The following is a 23,487-nucleotide window of genomic DNA, read 5'->3' as shown; positions in this document are numbered from 1 at the left end:
AGAAATATACGTCGAAATAGGGGGAAACGTGATATGCACGTGCAACACGGTTACAAAATAAGGAAACTACTCAAAAAAAACGGTAATATTTACTTTTATCATCCCAAAAAATAGTTTGAATGAAAATTAGGCATATGAGGAGTTTACTCTTTGCACAAAAATTTTTCTTTAAAAGATGAAGTTCAATAGTGTGTATGGACACCTCTGACTGCCAGGCACGCTGCACAACAATTACTCATACATTCTATGAGGTGGTGGATGAGTTGTGGGCTTAAACAGTTCCAAGCATGCTGGAGAGCTCTTTTTAGCTCCGGAGCGGAGCTTGGCGGGGGCGAACAGGCTGCAAGTTGTCTCCCGAGCATATCCCAGACATGCTCAATAGGGTTCAGATCAGGGGAGTTTGCAGGCCACGTAATTCGCTGGATATTTTCTGATTCGAGGAAGTCGTCAACCACAGCTGTTCGGTGACATGGCGCATTATCGTCCATGGATATGAACTCAGGACCAACAGCACCTTGAAACAAGAGAACATAAGGCTCAAGAACCTCGTCTCTGTATCTTTGACCAGTGACTGAGCCTGTCTCAAAAATATAGAGGTTTGTGCGGCCATCCAACATAATGCCCGCCCACACCATTACTCCTGCTGACGCAAAGTAAAGTCTTTCTCTTATGTTTTGCGGTTGGAAATGAGTCCCCTTTTCTCTCCAGATTGTTACCTGACGAGAATCACTCTGTAGAGTAAAGCGGGACTCATCATTGAACATCACATTAGCCCACTGTCCCAGACTCCAATGCCGATGTTGCAAGCTCCAGTTTAAACGAGCGCGTTTATGCGCTGATGTGAGAGGAATGCAAACTGCTGGTCTTCTGGCATACAGACCAACATAATTGAGTCTCCTGTAAACAGTTTGCCTCAAAATTGTTATTCCTGTGACGGCACTGAGCGCCGAACCCAGTCCTTTGGCACAACTGTCTCTATGACGTCGTGCAGAAATTGCAGAAAACGATCTTGGCTTGCGGTTGTGACTCTTGGTCGGCCTGGTACTGGTCGGCGGGTAACATCTCCCATATTTGAAAACCTCTGCCACTGTCTCGAGATTACACACTGAGGCACATTAAGAATACGAGACACTTCAGTTTGTGATCGTCCAGATTCTAGCATTCCAACGATTCTTCCTTTCGCAAACATGTCCAATTGGCATCTTTGTGCCATTATTAGTTCTATTTCACCAGATCCAATGTTTCTTGGTACAGCAATTGCATGAAACGCCCCTGAACTCTTTAAAGCGTGCGAGCTGTTTTATCCACATTCCGAAATGCGCACCCAATTCGCGCATGACACGATCGACTGTGCTATTTTGCATAAACATAATGTTTCTTCTTCAACCAATGAATCTCCTTAAGTAACTTTATATAATTTTACGAAAATTTACAGATTTTTCTCGCATTTTATGAATTATGCTTAACTTTTGGACACCAGTGTACATGCATACTAATATGTTAATCAAGTCAAACATTTCAGTCAATATTTCCCCGCAGGAAGCTATTTTAATTATTTAATTTAGTTACAAGATTTTGTTCTTATCTCTTTAATTAATCAAGAAATTAGGTATAATGTGACTGTTGAATAACTGTTAATTACATGGAACCTTAATTACCTTCCGAAAATTAATTGTTTTTCTCGCAAATAGTATTTAAACCAGAAAAAACTCGGTTTAAACCAAAGAAACCTGATTTAAACCAAAAAAAACCCATTTTTTTTGAAAAAAAGTTTTTTTTTTGAAAAAAAAACCGTTTTTTTTACCAACCCTGATCTTACTTTTACGTGTATTTCTGTCAAGCAGAAAAAGAAGATTTGTGAATAGCATATGTTTTTTAATGCTTAATCCTTTATATGTTACAAGAAACACAGAGCTATTAAGAAACCCAAATTTTATTCATAAAAAAATCAAATTTTCCATTTTTTCCCGAAAAAAATCGTTTTTTCCACCACTTCAAAATTTCAGGAAATTTTACATCTCTATTTACATATCAACAGTTTAGAAGATTTTTTTAATGGCGACATTTTGGTTACATTGTGAAAGACGAGAAACAATATTACACAGTATTTTGGTTCAAAAACAGAGACAGTTGGAAAAATTGCCAAGAGCCATTGAAATCTTTATGCAAATAGTTTAGCAAGATTTTTGGTTGATTGGATAATAAGTAAGCATCCAAACAGAGCAAAGAAATAAAAACCCATTAAATTGCATTAAAGGTTTATTAAAATGGAAAATAATCCATTTGTAATATATTTATTTGTCAATATGTAGAATAATGCTGTTTGTGACATTCTTGCATTCTTTCATAACATCTTCTTCAAATATATCTGAAAGTTTGGTTATTTAATTTTGTTGAAAAAGCTTTGATGGTCAAGAAAGAAAATAAAAGTTACCTTTTTTTTGGGTCCTTAACCAAAAGTCCACTCAATAATGATTTGGCTTCTGGAGAAAGAGATTTAGGAAATTTAACTTCGTCTACAAGAATAGACTCAAAAAGTATATCATGGTCTCGGTTGTAGAAGGGTAAGCGACCACACATCATTTCATACATAACAACTCCTAAACCCCACCAATCTACAGCACGACCATAATCAGTGTCTTCCAGTACCTATAAATTATCAATTTTGACCAAATAAGAAAAATATGACTAAAAATAAAGTAAAATGAGCATTAAAATGTTTAATCAGTAAAGCATGTAAATTACTAAGCTTTTTAAATAAATTTTATCAGGCAGTAAGGGGAATAAAGAATACAACTGTAGCAGTGATCTTATTAGCTTCAGTGTTTATTTTTTTATTTGAAGCATTATTAGTAGCAGACCAAGTGCGATTTTGTTACCAAAATACAGTCGAACCTCCATATATCGAACTTCCACATATCGAAATTTTCTATACATCGAAGTCTCAGCAAATTTCTATGTCCATTACATAGTAAAATTGTTTCTATAAATCGAAAAAATGTCTAAATATCGAAATTTTTTTCGAGACATTTGTAGATTTTTTTTTTTACTTTAGACTGTCTGTATCATGAAAAGTGAAGGTTGGGGGAGAAAATTATGTTCACTAATGGTTGCTACGAAACTCACAAGGAATCTGGAGTTCAGAAGTGGGTAGATAGGTTACTGTTCTTATCTTGAGTTCTTAACTTCCCTCAAGCTTATTTCAAATCTTAGTTGCAAGAAGTAATACAGTAAATGTAAAATCAGTTTTAAGTTATCCGTTTTGCCTATTGCGTATCATTTTTAGTCTTTTTAGCATCAGTGAGAATCATTCAAGTTAAGTAGATTGATTTTTTACTTTTCTCTCGATTACATTGTCAAACTGAAAATCCCCTAATGTTGCAGATCAAGTTGCATTGCTGAAGAATGAAGATGTATGATGGCACAGTAATGTCATTTTTGGTAAATTTAGTATTTCTGCAAGCCGAGTTCCTGCTATTCTGAGAAATCGGAAAAATGTAATAAATGTACTGAAACTCACAGAAAACTCATTCAAAAACATGAAATGGATCACAGTTGGAGAAAATTAGCTTTAATTTTAATGTTTTAGGAGATTTTTATGACAAACTAAGATTGTTTATATATATCAAAATTTCTATATATCAAATTTTTTCCTGGGAATGCGCTACATCGATATATGGAGGTTTGACTGTACATCGAAAAGCAGTGAACATCAATAACACATTAATATCAATCAATAATTGAAAACACACACACACACAAGTGTATGTGTTGTCCAGTTATTGATTGATATTGACCAGTTAATGTAATTATAATAAACAATTTCATTTATAACAATATCCTGCAAAATACAGGTTGCATAAAAATCAATAAATTGACATTTTCTTAGCAATTAAATAATTAAAATCAGTAAAATCAATTTTTAAAAATGTTTCCCAAATTTTCTCAGTTTTCATTCATCTGTGTGGTACAACTCCAGTGAGATGTTTGATAGGCTAGAGATAAAGTGAGACTGCCAGCCAAGGTGCCAGGGCAGGAAAGTAATTTCGTGTTTCATTTTAATATAGTTTTAAGTTTTTTTTTATAACTAACTGCAATCCTTATAGAATATAATTGAATTCATTTACCTACTATAAACAGATAGATGTTTTTAAACATTATTGGGCAAATCCTCAAAAATCTTAAATTTAAAAACATCTTTTTAAAGAAGTTCTGTTTATTCTAAGTATAGTTATTCATGTTTTGGATAAACAAAGAGATTTATCAAGAAGCTTTATGCTGTAAACAAGAAAGATTAAAGTTTATTGTTTAAATTATGAGATGGCATTGAAATGCTATATAGTATGACTAGTTGCAAAGACATCTTTACAGTTTTCAGATTATTGCAAGAAGGAGATCACTTAATTACTTTTCTACATCTGGTTGAAGGTTCTCCATATTGTTATACAGGTCCATTTCTTCAATGAATTTTAAGCAGATATCAGCAATTATTTATAAATATAAACTTAACATTAATAAAAAAAAAACTGATAAACTAGGTAGTTTTTGAAATAGATGATTGGATGGAAAAGAAGAAAACGGCAATGAATTAAAACATGATTTTCTGCATAAATATGTAAACTATTAACATTCAAATAAAACTGAAATAGATGCAAACCTCTGGAGCTAAATATTCTGGAGTTCCACAAAAGGTCTTAGTTGTAGCACCGTAATTAATGTCTTCCTTACAAAGCCCAAAATCGGCAATTTTGATGTGGCCATCTTTGTCCAGAAGCAAGTTTTCTAACTAGAATAATGCATGTACATTCATCTTATTCTTGACTATAAAATAATTCATATATCATTTTTCCAAACAAAAAATGTTAATTTATGGAAGAATGGTGAAACAAAAATATAAGGTAGAAAAGTTTTGAAAAACTTTTGGTACTATTAGTTCATGAGCTAAAATAAAAAACATATGCAAGAAGTGATACCTAAATAAACTAGTATGTTGTGGCCATCACAAAACTTTCTTCTATATCTTTCTTATAATTCTGATCCCTCCCCATGCTTAACGAGGAAGCAATATTCCCAACAAAAACAAAATTACACATGCCAAAACTTGACAACCATCCCAATTCCTGATTTATCTCAAAAGCAAAGCAAAGAATGAAAATTGAAAATTATTTTAAAAGCCTTGCTTAAAATAATTACAAACATTTATTTAACAAACACGAGATGGCAACAGTTAAAAATTTTAAATCATCGAGATATTATTTCCGATCATTTCCATGCAATTAAAATCACGAGATAAACACAGACGACAGTCTATTACGATTTATCTTTCTTATTGTTGCAATTATAAAGCTATTTTTAGTCACACAAATAAAAAAAATCAGCCCCCCATGGAGCGATTGGTGCCAACATTGAACCAACGCCTGTTTACATATGGATTCATATTTATTCCAAATTTCATCCAGAACGTAGCATTACTTCTTGAGATACGGCACTCAAAATGGAAAAAAAAGAACGTTCGATTGCGCCACCCCCTTTTCAGCTGCTGACGCCAAAATAGAATCATTTCTTATACCCTCTAAGGGCTACTTGTCGATAAATTTTTGTTTGATTACGTTCATTATTTCTTGAGATACAGCAGTCACAATTGACAACAAAAAAGGTTCTATAGCTCAACCCCCATTTGAGCTATTAACACCAAAATTGAATCAGGACCTGTACTTGTTAGGGGCAACATATGGACCAAATTTTATTTGATTCTGCCAGTTACTTCCTGGGGAATAGCAGTCATGCAAAATTCAAAAAATGTCCCATTGCTCCACCCCCCCTTGGAGGAATTCGCGCCAAAAACCAATGGACACAAGTTCACATAGGGGCACATATGTGTACAAAATTTCGTTCGATTTCATGCGATAGTTTTTGCTGTAGAGCGGCCACAAAAAACTGGTCACACACATACGTGACACACACACACAGACAGACAGACATTTTCCAAAAATGGTCGAAATGGACTCACACTTCAAAACGTTTGAATCCGTCAAAATTCGAAATTCGAAAATTTGCACGAATCTAATACTTTCTTCTATATATTAGATATAGAAGAAAGTAAAAATCATGGTGCTTTGTTCATACATCATTTTAAAACATTAAGTAGATGTAATGTGAATCCTTTCTTTCATTTTGTAAAGGTGTTCGAGCGTCATAGCTATTGATTGTTAGATTTTCTTCCTCCTCCTTTTCTTCCCTTTCAGTTTAAGATACAATTTTTAATCCATTGTTGGATGCTGTTAATTTTGATTGAAGAAAAATATTGGCTAAACACAAAGCAGTTACAAATTAATAAATTTTAAAATGAACCAAAGAGTTATCTCATATCTACTCCACGTCAATGAAAACAAATTTGAAATACTGAAACTCATTTTAAAGACCGGTCAGCTTGTAGGAGGAACATCAGCTTTTAAAATGGAATTCCTCGGACAACATGCTAGTTTAATTGTTGTAGATAGACTAAATTTTTATTCCAACATCTAACCAGTCAACGAGTTACAATCATAATTATATATGATCATAACAATCTAAGATCAAGTAAATTACAACTTTCAAGTAGACTGTTTTTTACCGCTGGGAAAGAAAGCTTAATTTAGATTAGTCATCAATTGAAAATTGAAAAACATCGTACAAACCTTTTTTAATACTTTTTACTGTTCAACTAAGCAATTCTATAAAAAGAGGGGAAGAGCAAAACTAATATCTATCTCCAATATACTTTTTATACCAGACCCGTGTCCAGGATTTCATAAAGGGAGGGGTTTTGGCTTCAATGTTTTTAACATTTAGCCTCATTGTCAGTAAAACACAACAGTGTCAGACGGTTTTCTGTTAAATGTTCACAATGTGGGGTGCAGTGGTTGGGGGGGGGGGGGGGGGTGGAGATGTTTCAAATTAACAGAAAATTTGGTTTTATGAAAACATTACTAATTCTATTATTTTATTTTCAGCGGAACTTCATTTATCCAGACCCTGTTTACCTCGATCTCTTTATTCAGATCTCGGTATATTCAGATTAAATTTGTTGTAAAAGAGTTGAAATATATACCGTATTAAAGTGAGGTTGACCAGTATGCTGGGAAATTTGAATTTTCCGGCATGCCGGATAGTTCAGAGGTTTATTTTGCAACACAAAAGTAAATTTCTCCATTGATTTCTAATCAGAAAGCAAACCACTGTAAGGAAAAAAATAAATAACTCTTGAAAGTAACCTTCTTTCAATAAAATTGTGTATTGCATATAATATGTGTTTGTTATTTATGACAGGTCATTCTTAACTGATTTAATTATATGTCAATAAAGTAATAAATTCAGAAACAAGCATCATTACTGCAATTTGTTCATAATTTTTTTAAATAAATTATTTTACGTTCCTTTTAGAGAGGTAAGTTTAATTTTTATTCACTGAATAGCTATGATAAATTCTTTAGCACTGGTTTAGGGGTGGTAAATTACTATTTAAATATTTGCTTATTTAGTTTTAATTTAATTTTTATAAAATTATTTGTTATGAAACAATATTTTTATTCTTAAACTAACAAAAGACATTGTTAATAAATATTTTTACAACATTAAACTGTTTATTAATACTAAGGAGATATGCATTATATTCATTTTTAAGCTGCATATATTTTTATAGTATCATTTTTTTTCCTAACCTCTATTTTTCCGGCATGCCGGAAAGAACCAGGCAAGTGTTATTAAAAGTCTGGTGACCCCAGAATTATGTAGCATGTCGGATAATGCATAATATATATATACATATATTTACTTAAATAATCGTTTTAAAAAAAGATTTCAAGAACAGAACTATAAATAACGCCAAATGTTCGGCCCTTGTTTTGATTAAACGTACAACTTTTACATAGAATGTACAATCAAGTTTACTACTCATTTACCAAACAATATGGCATACTTTGGATGGTCAGTCTAACACCACTGCAGCTGAATTGTGAATAATAAAGTATTTGCAAACCCAGTAGCAGAAACTTTCTAGCCCGTCTGCGACACTGTTTTGGACAGTTGAAAATAATCTACAGCATTATTATTAGTTTTATTTTCAGTTTTCATAAAATACACAAGTCCCTGGTAGGGGTGTGACATCGATGTCGATGTTTTCATTAAAACATCGATGTTTTCAACATTGATGTTTTACTTTAGATGTTTTGGGTTCAATGTTTTCCTGACGTCGATGTTTTAGTATTTTAACCGAAAATTCTAACACAAATTCTTACAAAGAAGCGACATGGCTTGAGAAACATCAGTGTTTCAAACTATCAGTCTTCAAAATGAAAAAAAACCCCGGTGGTATCTATAAATTGACCCAAAAACATTGAGCTCTCTGAAACATCGACATCAATGTCATACCCCTTATACTATATACAAAAGGAGTTAATGTCTGACAAAACAAGTACTTAAGCCCTATAGTTCTCAAATAAAGATCTCATTTTCACACGGAAATAGTGTGAAAATTAGTCAAGTTATGTAAAAATTTGCTTGCTTTTATGCGGCTTATAAACTTTTCTTTCTGTTTAAAAAAGAGAGCTTTTGGAAGTTTTTGACCAATAATCGTTGTAAAAGAATGATGAACGATTCATTTAATACAAAATACTCTCTTTATAATCATATTTTCATGGTTTTAAGCCTCTTTGAATCCACATCAGAAATATAGAGAAAACTCAAATTCTTTTTTTACTTTTTCCTTTTCTCAGCATTTTTCATGCAGTCGTAAGTCTGTATAAGCCCTAAGCATGCTCATTATGCGTATGAAGTCCAGCAATTCTTTAAAAAAATGAGTTTTTTTAGCACTATTAAGACTGCATAGTTGGTCAAAAAACCATGAATAGGGTACATTAACAAAATTACTACTTTGATGTTAAATTGGTCTTGAATTTCAAACACTAAAAGTTTTTTTATTTTATTTTATTCCCGTGAACAAGGCATTTATTTTATTCATTTATTTATGAGTAAAATAATTGGAATTTAGCTGGCCCATTGTTTAAGGTTACTTCTAGCAGGCAACTCTTTTATGTAAGAATGAAAAAATAAATAAATAAAATGTTTCGAAATTTAAAAATATTTTCGTTCAAAAGTTACTTTCTGGAGAATGACCCTTATTCAAAAATGTATGTTATATATTGATAAAAAGATCGATGTTTTAAATCATCGATGTTTGGAAACATCAATGTTTTTGGTTAGATGTATCAATATCATCGATGTTTTAATTTCTTACATCGATGTTTTGCCATCGATGTTGCACCTCTAGTCCCTGGAAAAGGTCAAGACTAAGAAATTTTCCAACTGGCCAGTGGCCACTAGACCTGAAAAACTGGCCACCACTGTCAGCGAGTTTTAAAGAAAAAGAAAAAGGGAGGGGGGGGGGGGGCTGCAGTTTTCACTACTTCCATAAAAGTAAATAGAACTCAGTGCACTATGAAAAACAATTACTCAATACATATTTCTTTAAAGATACATATTTAGTTAAAATTTTTTAATGAATAAATAAATAAATAAATTAGTAAATGAGAAGTTGGCAGGAAACTGCGTTTTAGATGAATGTTTTAGTTTATAGCCAGAGTCGGATAAAAATATGAAGTATCTGCAAGCTAATAATTGTCTATCACGTTAAAAAAAAAGGGGGGGGGGGTGCTTGGATTCCAGAAAAAAAAAAGAAAAAAAAACAATTTTTAATCATAAAAAATAATTACATTTTGTAAAAGCTTGTTGGCTAAAACAACATTATAAAGCACAAATTGGCAAATAGTTGCAGATTTCTGCTTTGAGGTTACAAGGAACTAATTTCCATGCCAATTATGTGAGCCTATGGATGCAAAGACCTTAGTTAAATTTCAAAATCTTAAAACTGAGTTTCTTTTAGCAGATAACTTTGCCTTTGTAAGCTCACATGTTTTTGGGAATACTACCAATGTATGATCTCCACTGCAGATCATATATTGGTGGCACCTTTCTCTTCTTAAGCTGTCAAGTCAAGAAATCAATAAGATAGCCAAATTTCTGAGAACAAAGGAAAAACTAGCAATTCGTTGCTTCTTGGAAATGCTCTGTTGAGGGAGGGGGGGGGGGGGGGCAAACGTGCAATAAATCTAATAGCAAGAGTGTTATTTATGAAGATGAGAGATACCACCAGGAGTAAGTCCCCCATTTGTTTTTGGTCCCTTAATAGCCCAATGCACACAAGGATTCCAAAACTATACCGTATTTTCCGGCCTAAGCGCCGCGGTGCTTACAAGAAAAAAAGTTTATAAATTGCCGATGTGGCACATAAAGCAGGTGCGGCTCATGCGATCTTTTTTTTTTTTTTTTTTACAGTTAAAACATTTTACAGAAAATAAACTATTCTGAAAAGAAGGAAAATAAAATGCTTGGAACTTTCTTCGAAATGATTGGAATTGTGTTCAAAATGTGTTTTGAATGAAAAATAACAAAATTTTCCTTTTGAACTTCGGGTAGCACTATTAAACATGCTTCTTTTTCCCAAGTGATTAACTGTGCAAAAAATTGATGAATTCACAATCGGTGTGTCCCGCCTTTTTCACACAGTTTAGCTTCTACGGTAATTTAAGTCTCTAATTAACAAGAAGATAATATTAAATTATGCCAGAATGTGTTTTACTGCTTTAGTTTTTGGTTAAAGGGATTGAGCTAAAATCGGGAAAATGTCCAAATTTTCAAATATAGATCGAGAAAATTTGCAGAATTTTTATTTCGGGATAAAGTCTGAATTTCTTGCTTCAAGCATCATTGTTTGAACTAAAGAGCTGAAATTTAAGCAAGTTTATCCTGTGATTATTTCAAAATAAGTTCATAACTTTTTTAAACATCCATAAAGGCGATCGTTCAAAGTTTTATCATGCACAATGTCAAAATTTTCGGCAGCGATCCAAAATTTGGCAAAGTCTGGTTGTCGGATTTAGGGTAATTAACTATCAGTAAGTTATTAAGAAATTCTTTTTTTTGAAGTACTTAATATGTTTAAATTGCATTCCAAATATCTTCAAAAAAAAAAAAAAAAACTAACAGAAACTTTTCTTTCACATAGTTTGTTAAACTTAAAGCACGGCGCTTACGCCGGATGCGGTGCAAACTTCCAAAAATATGGCAAGTGCGAACTTACTGGCGCCATATGATAAGCTTTAAAGTCACAGGTGCTTTTGTGATTAGATATGAGTGCCAAAAAAAAAAAAAAATACTAAGCCACATGAAAAGAATGGCTCAGTTATCACCACTTGATGATTAGGAGAAAAGAAGGGAGGACTAACATTTCAGTAATTTTTTAACGTTAGGAAAAAAAGACGGGTGGGAAACTAGAACTTTACTCCCGATTATGGCAAGATTGTCCACAATGAATTTATCCGCACAGCACCAAATATTTTCTTACAGCAGCAAATGTATCTGTGTCTGTCTACAACACACATTCTTACAAAACTGTAAAATATGAATACAGTTTAAAGTATGAAATTTTTTTTACAGTATAAAACATTTCTCAATTTACCTTTAGATCTCTATATATGATCCCTTCTGTGTGCAAATAGTCTAAGGCTAACAAGATTTCTCCTCCATAAAATTTCGTCCTTTCTTCACTAAATATTCTTTCACGAGAAAGATGGAAAAAAAGCTCTCCACCATTTACATATTCCATTACAAAACACAGTCTATCAGCAGTTTGAAATGAATACTTTAAAGACTACAAAAGAAAAAGCAAAATATTTAGACAGAAAACAAATGAAATAATTATGCAAAAATAAATAAATAGTTAAAAAGCAATACACGTTAAAATGGATAAAATATTTTTCAGATAGGGTTCAAGTGTCATGTGAATAAAATCAAAGCTGGAAAATAAAAATCTTGAAACAGAAAAAAAGTACAGTGGAGCACCACAAATCTCACAACATCTGAAATTCACATTGATTTTGTTCAAACTGATTTTGCAAGAAAGTAACTTTTACAAAAGTAAATTACCATATTTTCTGATCACAATCTGCTGATTATGAGTTTTGGCATGTGAAAAGTTGAACCCTTAATCACAAAAAAGTTCTTTTTTGTAACACCATTATTAATTTGGTCAAGTATCTCATAAAATACCTTGCAAATGAAGTGGGTTACTAAACTGGTAAAAATTAATTATGAAAGAATGTTTTTTTTTAATTTTTTTAAAGCAAAAACTTTAATGTTCATTAAAAATAAATAAAATTTCAAATTATATGCTAAATTCAAAAATACGGTCAAAAATTAGATTTTTGGTCAAACAAACAAGGAAACTTATTCAAGAACTTTAACACTTCCGTGTCTATTCTGAAGTAATGTGACAATTTTCATTTAAAACAAAGTAACATAAAAAACAGAGTAAACATAAAAAGCATTATACATCAATAACAATAAATAAATAAGAAGTAATAAAAATTAACTTACAATCAAGAAAGGATGCTTTGTATTTCTTAAAACTCTATTTTCAGTTAATGTATGAGCTACTTCATCCTACAACAAAGAAAATATTTTTTAACTTTACAACACTAGTTTTAAATGCACCTCTAAATATTTTATTATGTACGTCACAGCACAAAGAAAACAAATTTAAAATATGAAGGTAAAATAATCAGTAAAAATTTCAATGTTATTACCTTTGCTATAATGACTTCTTTTTTTAAAACTTTAATTGCAAATAATGAACCAGATCCTTTTTCTCTGCACAATATCACTTTTCCAAAAGTTCCTTTGCCTAAAACCTTTAAGAACTCAAAATTGTCTAATGTCTAAAATAAAAAAAAAAAAAGAAAATTTTATTTTTAAAAAAAATAACATTTTATTCACATACAAGAATTAATATGGTTATCACTTAAAATATACTACAGTAAAACCTGTGAAGTTGACCACCCTCATAAGTTGTAAGTTGACCGCTATTTTCAGGCACAGAATTAGATCTATATCATGTAATTCAACCTTTATAAGTTGACCACTAAAATGGTGCACGGCAAGTGGTCAACTTACACAGGTTTCACTGTATACAAGAAAAAGTTACATAATATATAACATTTTTATCACAAGTTGATAAAGTAACATCCATATGATTTATTTAGAACAGATTTAATGTAGTCCTCAAATGAAATTAAAATGTATAATTTACCTTAGCCATCATCCTACATCCTCACCTATAGTGTCATCTCAGTAATAGCATCACATTTATCTAATAGACTTTAATGCTATAGTAAGTACAGAGTCTAGTTTAGATTTAATAGGGATCTAAGCTATTTCAGGTATGGGGCCCTTTTGTAGCTTAAAAAACTTTATTTTAGTGGCAAAACAGTCCACTTTATTATTTTTTTTCCAGATACCATTAACTCTTAAATTAGTATGCAAAAATATTTACCATTTCTTTATTTTTTTAATTTCTAAGTGCAAACCAAAAAAAAAAAAAAAATAAATAAATAAATAAATAAATAAAATAAATAAAATCAATTCAATTAAAAGTAACAAACAAATAATGGTAAAATATTTTTATCATATTGAATTGAGGTCTGTTCTTACAATTTTTCTTCCTCTGGATCCAGATGCTCTATTAGATATATTCAATCTTCCCATGAGGTCATCTTGTTCCATCATTTCAACATCAGTATCAGGTTCTTGCTCTTGAAGTCGGTCAGAAACATACTGAATGGCCTGCATCCATTCTTCTCTAAAAATAAAAATAAGGAGTTTAACATTATACAGTAGACCCTCGTTTTACGCAGGGGTTACGTTCCATGGAAATGCCGTGAAAATCGAAACCGCGTAAATTGAGACCTAATACTAGTGTTAAAATAGGGGTTTGGTTTTGAAGATAACAAAATATTTCATTCTAGTGTTGACTAATTGCATAATAAGTTTAATGTATACTTATATTGACTTTTATGCACAACATGCATAAAGAAAACATAAAATAATTTCATGTTCTGTTTATAAAGAGGAGCTGGCTATGATAGCCTTTTGGCAGTCATTAAAAATTTCCCTCTGTAATTCTTTGCAGAGCATTGACGCATCCATGATCACTTGCCTCATTTAAATGATAGAATCTTCCTTCACTAACAAATCAGAAAGATCATTTGTATTGTCTAGGAATGTCTCAAAATTTTCAATATGGACGTTTTTGGTTGTGTGTCACCACCATCGGTATCCTCGTTGGTTTTTTGACCTTTATCACTCCTAAAAGCTCTTCTTCCAGTGAGTTCTGAACTGTGTGAGTTTAATAATTTTACTTCTGGAAAGAGCTCTGGAACCAATCGCGTAAAATGCCTCCAGTGGCCCAAGCTCAATTATTAGCTCACCAAAATGCAGTTGATTATGTGTAATCTGCAATCTTTAGGAATTTGAATTTTGAAAGAGGGGAAAATTTTATCTGTTTGCGTTGCCGCATCCACATAAAACCGAAACTCATCCATGTAAAATAAAATAAAGGTGTCAAATCTTAAACTGCGTAAAATAAACCCGTGTAAAACGAGGGTCTACTGTATATTCATAATATCAGATGCAAATTCAAATTCAACAGCCCTATTGCACATGAATTTTTTCCTTTAAAATCCTTATGGTGTGTATCCAAATTTATGCAAACAATCCTCAATTTGATAAATTGAACAACAAGTGCATTAAAAGATACATCACACAACAATGAATACGATATTTTATATGCAGTGCGTATGAAGATATTTTTAAAAAGAAGTTTTATCAAATACTCATATGCTCTCCTTACTTAAATTGTTATTGAAAACTATATAAAGAGAGAGAAATTACATTTACCGAAAAAAACTCTAATATAAAAACAAACCTCTTCTTATGCAAAATCAATTTCAAAAGCAAATCATTCTCAAATACAATTACAAAAATTACCCATTTCCAACCAGGATAAACATTGTAAAAAAATTTGCTAATAAAAAACCAAATAATTTTATCTGTTAATCCAAAAAGTAAATTAAAAAATGATTTCAAAAATTTAAAAATGTTTTAAGGACAATTAAATATGTTAAATAAATAAAATACATACTTTTAATTGAGTCATTTCACATCAACTGACTTGACTTTTCAAATTGTCCCCACTCGACTATCTCAATTTGGATGAAATTTTATAGAGGAGCAGATATGCCTTTGAAACTAACCTATGCAAAATTTCAGCTTCCAATATCCTTTATCTGAGGATCTAGGATCAACCCAAAAAATTGCTCCAAAATGGCGGATCAGCTTTATGTTCCGCCATGTGTATATCGTAATTCTATTGTAAAAATATTTATTTATAATGTGTTACAGTTGCAGAGCATAAATATTGATTCTGTAAAAGATATTGTCATCGGAATTGGTCATCAAAATGCTTCAAGTGAAAAATCGCTTGTTTTCAACACGCTATAGCTTGTCACCTTGCAACGATTTTCTCAATTTAATGATACTTTTTCCCTGTCCCTTGACAATTGTTAAATCGAGGATATACTATACTATCAAAAAGAGCAGGATTTTTCTTCAACATTAAGAATATTTGGCAGTTTTACTCTTCTTTCCAAAGTCTTTTTATGCATTCCTGAAACTTCTGCTAAAGAGCATTTAAATTCGAAAAAAATAATAATGTTTGGGTAGGGTAACAGCACCAGTAACAGACATGCTTAAGACATCGCTCTCAGGTTAACTCAAATTTCTGCGCCTTTTAATGTATTTAGACTTTTAAAACTATTCTTCTCTCGTGCAACTACATCTCATCTAACGTGTGGCTGCTTCTGGATCCTCTGATTAGTCAATTCTATTTTTATTTGCTGAATTTAGAAGCAAGTTCCGAACCCTAGTAATCTACACCGAAAAATCTGATGATACCCAGTAACAGACAGGCAAAAAGGATAAGTAACAGACAGGATGAGTAACAGACAAAATTCCCCTTTTCTCTTAAAAATTTGCAAACATTCTTTATTTCTAGTACAAAAGCCTTTAAATTCAAATGAACAATAATTGGGTACCTATCTAACTAGAAAATTTCCATTACAAAAATAAAATAAATTATAATTTAAGAATACAGTGAGGTTTTTACAAACAAAACTTAGATTTAAACTCGTGCAAATATCTGGATTTAAACTTCCAAATCGGAAACATATTACTTGTAATTAAATAGGAAGGTAACTTGCATAACTGCCAACATATCAACTTTAAAAATCTTACAATGCATGCCGTGAGTGTATTTGTACACTTTTTTAACCAACACACAACAAACCGTTAAAACTAAAAGCATCATATTTTCAAATCTTTACTTGTAATTAATCAGCACAGGAAAAAAAAAGAAAAAACTGGATTCACAAAAGAGAAACATAGGATTACAACAAGCAGTTAGTTTCAAAAAAGCAGGCCTGTACATTTAAAAATTTAAGAATACAAGTGTGCACTTTTAAAATATTATCTAATATTTTTCTGTAAGATGCATAATTTAATATTAATCTTTAAAAATATTCTTTTGGAAGAAACTAATAACTTGCTGTATTATCTTACTCTTTCTTTCGTAAATTAATGCAGTCAGCTGCTTTTGCTGAAACTACTTTCACTGGAACTTAAGCTTTCTTAAAATGCTGACTTAGCAATATTCAAAAATTTTATTTCAATAACTTGTTCAAAACAATATATATATATTTTTTTTGGTAAGTTCTTAATGATTAAAATGTTATCCAGGTTATTATCAGAAAGAACTACACAGCTCTGTCCTTGCCTTTCTGACACTACTGAATATTCTTTCGCACTCTGCATTGCTGTGAGGTATGGCTAGAATGGAAAGCATAGAAAAAGAGAGCCTTTCATACTTCAATAAACCATCAACATCAACTAATTTCTTCAAAGCAACCTATTTTTTATACATCCTCTCCCTTTTTAGCACAACATCAGGCAAATCATCTATTTGTACAGAGCGAAACTCACTTCGGAGCTTGTCTTAGGCTCTTAATTTGCAGTTTTTCTATTATTCTGAAGCAACATAACAGGAAACTCATTAAAAAAAAAAGCAATACCCAGACATCTAAAACCTAATTATCTTACAAGTATGTCACAATATCTTACAAATTTACAATACCTTTAAAAATCTTACAATGTAAGGCTAAATCTTACAAGTTGGCAGCTATGAAATTGCCTAAGAGTCTTTTTAGTAAAATATGCAAATGTAAAAATAAAAATACATAGGTAATCAGGCTTCTTCATTATTCCTCACCTCCTCCTGAACTCGAAGCTGGATGCCACAACTTTGTGGTTTCGTTTGTGGTTTTTTCTGTTCTCTCTTTTTCTTCAGCTTTTCCTATGGTTTCATTTTCTCGATGTCTTCCTGTTCCTTCTTTTACTGAAGTCTTGCTCAGCCCGTATCTTCTTAGCATCTTCTTGTTCCTGTTTGTATTTCTGTTTTCTCAACACCTTGCTTTGCCACTCTTGTAAACTAATAACTGCTACTTGTGTTCTACTGTTGCTGTTAGATTTTATATTTACACTCTTGGCAGGAGCAAAAGTGACGGGAGGTCGAATAAGGCCTTTTTTGAAGAGGCTTTTGAGTTTTTTTCCATGGCTGAAATACATTGGCCAAAAATTCAAAATACGTCTTGCTTGTCATTCACCCTTCAGACTTTCCTAATCCCTAACCATGGGGCATACTGAACTCAATGCTATCTGAGATTCATACGTATTTATGGATCACTGTTGGTGGTAGAAGATGCTCAGCAGCGTTTTCAGTGGTTAAAATTGTGATACATTCTTTGTCATCATTATTCACAACGTGGTATACATTTTTATCACCTTTAATTGCAAGCACTCGGGATCCCTTTGGGTTAAGAAAAAATGCAGCTTTGTCGCAATTAAAAATTCAATTCGGATTTTTTAAAATGCCAAGGTGATTGTTGTCTTTTTCTTTTACAGGGTGGCGACAGGAACGGCGAAAAAAGTTCCCTTTTTTCCCCCCTGATTTCCCTGATTAAGTTCACTGGATTTCCCTGACTTACAGGTTACCATGGATAATGGTTTTCTTCCTTTACCCTACCTGAAAACCATTGCATATTAAATAAAATGGTGTTTGAAACATTTTAAGCTGTTAATTAAAAAATTATATTTTGCAAATGAGCTTCTTTTTTTAGTAAAAATAGTATATTAAATTATCTACTGAGATAACTTGGTTTTGAAATAAAATAATTTTAAAGTCTGAAAAAAAAATTATATAAAAAATTAAAAAACCTTCGTATAATCTAAAGCGACAGCGAATAATAAGATGGCAAAAAACAAAGTTGATTTTCATTTAACGTTCAATTTTAGCAATTAAATCGAAAACGCCAAGTAAAATACCTTTTAAGCTCTAAGCAGTATCGTTTATAAAAAATAAAAAAAATCTTGAAATTGTGATTACAGTACCCTAGCTACTTCAAGACAATGAGTAAAGGCAATGGAGCAAAGTCTTTAATGGCAACTTCCTCTTTGCCTGCTGGGTTGTTTATTTTATGTAGCATGGAAAGCCTGGCAGAAAAATTCAAACTACGTAAAATAAACAACTTTACAGACACAGAAGTTTAAGAAATTCATCCTGTGTTTAATAACTTAAGATTCAATACTTTGACTTTAAGGGAAAAAAATGCACAAACATGTGTCAGTGCATAATCGCACCTCACTAATATTACTTTTTTTTAAACAAATAACTGAAGGAAAATGAATAGGAAAAAAGGGTGTTTAATTTTGCAAAGCAAAAAAAAAAAAAAAATCTTCATTTGATCAATTTTTCCTGAATTTTCATTATTTTTTCGAAATTCCCTGATATTTCCCTGATCAATAAAGTTCCCTGACTTTTCCCTGATCTCCCTGATCTGTCGCCACCCTGTTTTAAATAGTCATGAGCAGCCTTGAACCAGTTGCCTTGAAACTTTTGAATGGGACAATGTGAGGTTTTCATCGATTCTATGAGCAACTGAAGGATTCCGGATTAAGAAAACTATTATACCATGATTTCCCAGGTCTTCCATCAGTAAAAGAATTATTTCTCCCCAATTCCTATAAGAGCAACTGCACACTGTCAAAAAATAATTGTTTTAATATTGGAAACCCTGCTTTAGACGACAAGGCTATCCAGGGTACCAGTATTTTCTCCTCGTCCTTTGAAAGCACTGGGACTGGGCCCACCCTGCTTATACTAGGATAAACCTCTTTCATTTTGTTCAAAAGTGTAACTCGTGGGGCTCTATTTTTCCTTTCTGAAGCGGTAACACTTGTACCATTAGTATTTACATCCAATAAGGCTGTTAGCATTTATTCTTCACTGCGGCAACATTTCCTAGAGGGGGGGGGGGGGCATCTTGAACTGAAAAAAAGAAGTGCATTCACTATTCTGAGGTTCCAAAAAATATGGTATGAGTAACAGACACCCTTTTGAACCAGTAACAGACACCCTGCCTGACACTAGTCACGTTGCTTGATTTTCAAACTGAACCTGTAAGCACAATCAAATTAATGAATAACCTCTTCTGGAACAAAAAAAAAAGGAAAAAATGAAAAAGGCTCCAAGGACTAATAACAGACATGGGTGTCTGTTACTAAAAAAACGAGTTTTCTGGGGATGAGTAACAGACATAGATAAAACTCACATTAGAAGAGATTGCACGTGAAAAACGATGTGAAAACTAAAAAGAGCATACTTCAAACATTAAAAATACCTCCAACCAGTGTGCACTCATATTGACATTTTACAATGGAAAATGATGGTTGAAAACACTCTCCCTCTTAACGTAAACAGCTAGCTGCAGCATGAAACACCAGCTAACTTCGTGGTAGCTATTCATAACCTTTTACTACTACCTCGTAAATACCAACTGACACATGAAATTCACTCTGATAATACTGGATGGTTGCACTGTATTCATTGGCCACCGCAACATTAGTTTAACCCACCTAAAATTATTATTATTTAAATTCAAACTTATTACTGGACTCTGTTACTGGACCCTTGTATGTTGCTGGTGCCATCACCCTAAATCTTAATTTTAAAAAGGAAAAAAAATATTCGATTTAAAAATTTTCAACAGTTACAGCTAGTTAATAAAAATTGGAAGGGGAAGGAGGAGGAATTGATTTCTTTTTTTTTCTTTAAAAAAAAAAAAAGAAAAGAAAAGAAAAAAAATCTGGGAGAGTCCCGGAGCTCCATCCTTACCCTAGCGTCAATAAATATGGCCTATAACCATGTTTTAAGGCTTCAATTTCTACAAATTTCTGTTGAGTGCCCTGTACCGTTTTTTTCCTCTAATATCACCAAAACCAGCTCAAAATTGCTCGTCGAAAACTACAAGTTTTGAAAGTGAGAGATTTGATGAGCAAATCACTCAAATTTATGAGATTTTCGCCAATTGTGCCCCCCCTCCCCCCTCAAAAACTACTTTCTAGTTGCGCCACTCTTATGTGTTGTGTTGTATGTGTGTGTATATATTGTTACAAGATTATTGATTTCATTCAAAAAATGACTTCCCATTGTTACACAGAAATAATAACTTGTTTTAAATCAGTTATCATGTAGTTGTAAAGAAAACATGACAAGTTATCAATAATTTAAAGAGAATAAAAAGAGTTTGACTTTTTTTTCTTCTGTCTGCGAGTGCACCCTTGAGCTGTTCCCCTCACTTTTTCAAGGCATGAGCCGCCACTGCTCAACCTAGTACATTTCTCAGGCAGAAACATGGAAAAAAAGGCCTTTTAGGGATGTATGAAAGTAGAAGAAAAGCAATGTGGTACTGTATAAATTAAAAAGTATAATAACAACCTTTCTTTTTCTGATTCTACATGGAAAGTACGTTCAATAACTGTTGTCCACTGCAACCCACGAATGATAAATGTAAATGGTTTAGGTCTATCTGCTTTCATAAGCTGACAGCCTGAAAAGAAAGAATCAAAGATTAGGGATTAAAGGAGTGAAATTGGCAAAAAAAAAAACAACCTCTAATTGCACTAGAGCACATTATTCCAGGGTTTATACTCTATTTGGATGAAAAAATTCTATGAATTTTCCAAGACTTTTTCATGACTTCATAAAAAATTTTCATGACCTTGTTACATGAAGACAATAGTACTATTTAATGTCAAATTTGCCAATTTTTAGAAATGAGAACCAGCAAAACTTCTATATGAATACCACTACCTCATCGAATCACTTACTTGTGATTGAAAAAATTTCAATGTACACCTAAATAACTAAATTATTCTTAGCAATAAGTTACCGCCCCTAAGTCAGGGCTAAGGCAGAACTACATGCAATATACCAACCTACACGCAATATTTCTGTATGTGATAGTCGGACTGTCTGGTATATTGCATGTAAACCATTCTTATTTGTCTTCATCATACAAATTTAATTAAATAAAGTAAAATGCAGTGAATGGAATATAAAGATGTTTAAATGCCTATTTTTTTTATAAACAGGCAGGATGATAATGAATGTGACAAAGGTTGAATGAGTGATGACTAAGTTTCAAAAAATTTGCTTCAAAAGTTGCCTTTTAATGCCAACAGTGCATTTATCATCCACATAACTTGACAGTATTTTAATTCTTTAAAGTAAAGCCACATTCTTTAGTCAATTCATGTTTCTACACCAGGTATCAAAAAAAAAAAAAAAAATAAATAAATAAATCACTAGTGAATAAATCTTCCGATTTAAATGTACTTGTTTATTTATTTGCACATTTTCAAATGCATGTAAATTAACAGGTTCAGAAATTCTAGAAAAAATTGTTTGATTCCTGACATTGAAAGTAGCTTTGAGTTGCATGGAATAGTTTTGAGGGTCGAATGTTGGGCAGAGTATTAGAATTCCATTATTTCAGTATTCTATCGCCTAACTACAGATCTTCATTTTCTAAAACCTTCAACAAATAAAGATAAACTTTGATAAATTTAATTATAAAGTTTTTACGAGTGATGGAAATGAATTTGAATGCAATGTGGAATTGCGTTTTTTGGGTCGGCGAAATTAAGTATGTGCAAGTTCGCTATTGGGTCATTACACATCAAATCAACACAATTTTCGACAAAGTTTTACCTTACCCTCTTGGATTTTTATGAAATTTAGTACAGAGGTAGTGTTTATATAGACTTAGAAAAATTTAAATTTTTTTTCAAAAATATGATTTTGAAGATACAGCGCTGTAAAAGCACCAAAAATAGGTCAAAACACGTGAATGACCCAATTTTCAAAATGTTCTAGAATTTTTTCTAATTAAGATTAAGAGCTTAAACAAATGACATTTGACAGCATTTTTAATGACCTTTCTAATGGTATGTAACATGATTAGATTTAAAAAAATATTTTAATTAAATTTAAAATGAAACTTAAAATTGAAATTTCTCAAAATGCGTCGTTTTAATTTTTTCAAATTTTTTTTGAAAAACGTTTATGCATTACTGAAATGATTGTAGAAGTTTCAAGATGGGATCACAATGGGTTCATGTTGAAATATTTTATTGAATATAGCATTGTTGGATCTAAAACACTATCATCACATAATACAGCATGTTTTAAGTAGAGGAAGACATTTATTTAAGGCATGAAATTTATTCTATTTGAGTTGAATGAATAGTGTCAAGTAACCAGATTCCAAGAGCGTTTCCTTGTTTTGAGTTATTCTAGGTGTTTAGGAGTTTGCGGAAAGGGTTGAAAGCTTTTTTAAAATTATATTAATATTATTATTTGTACAAATTATTTATTTGTTTGCAAATTATTATTTTATTATTATTTTAAATCTGCTGAATAGTACTGATAAATGTGGATAAAAGCTTGAAAGTAGAATCACTTAATATTTCAAATCTATTTTTAATAGATTTTTAAGATAAATAATGTAATAAAAGTAGTGAAACAAATATCTTATTCTATGAAAGGTGTTTCTTTTTCAATTTGTTTTTTATTTGAAAAATTTAATGGCTGTGAAATTGATGCTTTAAAAGAGGAGTGGGGGCGGGGGGGGGGGGGGGGATGATTGCATAAAATTTGAGTTATTAGTCATTTGAATGATAATTTTCTGTATTAAAGAAATAGTTAAGTGTTTAACAATCATAAGGACACATGTACACAAGATTGAAAAAGAATAATAAAAAGTTTAATCAGATTGAAAATATTGTATTTAAATATAAAAAAATTCCATATCCTGCTAAATTTTTACTAGGTATTACTAAGCAAGAGTGATGAATGTTGCACATGTTGTTAAGCGTGAAATTGTGTGCATCCATGAAAAATCTTTATAAAAAAAATGAGCATGCCTAGATAGTTTGTAACGAAAAAACCTCTTTGTTCCAAGCTCAGGATTCAATATAATTAGCTCTGATAAGATAAATCAATACCTTTGTGCTGAATAGTAAAGTCAGAACAAACAACGTAAGTAGAAGCACTGTGCTTCTACTTACGTTGTTTGTTCTGACTTTACTAATTAGCTCTGATTC

General features: G+C 31.8%; 1 protein-coding gene across 1 annotated transcript in view; it reads right to left on the bottom strand.

Moving 5' to 3' along the window:
* LOC129226620 (RAC serine/threonine-protein kinase-like) overlaps positions 1-23,487 on the bottom strand; it is a 46,977-nt gene that overhangs the window by 8,379 nt on the left and 15,111 nt on the right. The window contains exons 4-10 of the mRNA XM_054861248.1: positions 20,819-20,930; positions 13,585-13,732; positions 12,681-12,812; positions 12,472-12,537; positions 11,555-11,746; positions 4,658-4,786; positions 2,435-2,649 (exon numbers count right to left, since the gene is read on the bottom strand). Coding sequence (XP_054717223.1) covers positions 2,435-2,649; positions 4,658-4,786; positions 11,555-11,746; positions 12,472-12,537; positions 12,681-12,812; positions 13,585-13,732; positions 20,819-20,930 — 994 coding nt within the window. The remainder of the gene's footprint in view (positions 1-2,434; positions 2,650-4,657; positions 4,787-11,554; positions 11,747-12,471; positions 12,538-12,680; positions 12,813-13,584; positions 13,733-20,818; positions 20,931-23,487) is intronic.

This window comes from Uloborus diversus, chromosome 7 (assembly GCF_026930045.1).
Source record: "Uloborus diversus isolate 005 chromosome 7, Udiv.v.3.1, whole genome shotgun sequence".
Taxonomy (NCBI): Eukaryota; Metazoa; Arthropoda; class Arachnida; order Araneae; family Uloboridae; genus Uloborus; species Uloborus diversus.
Note: the sequence above shows the minus strand (reverse complement) of the source record. Positions and strands in the feature narration are given on the sequence as shown.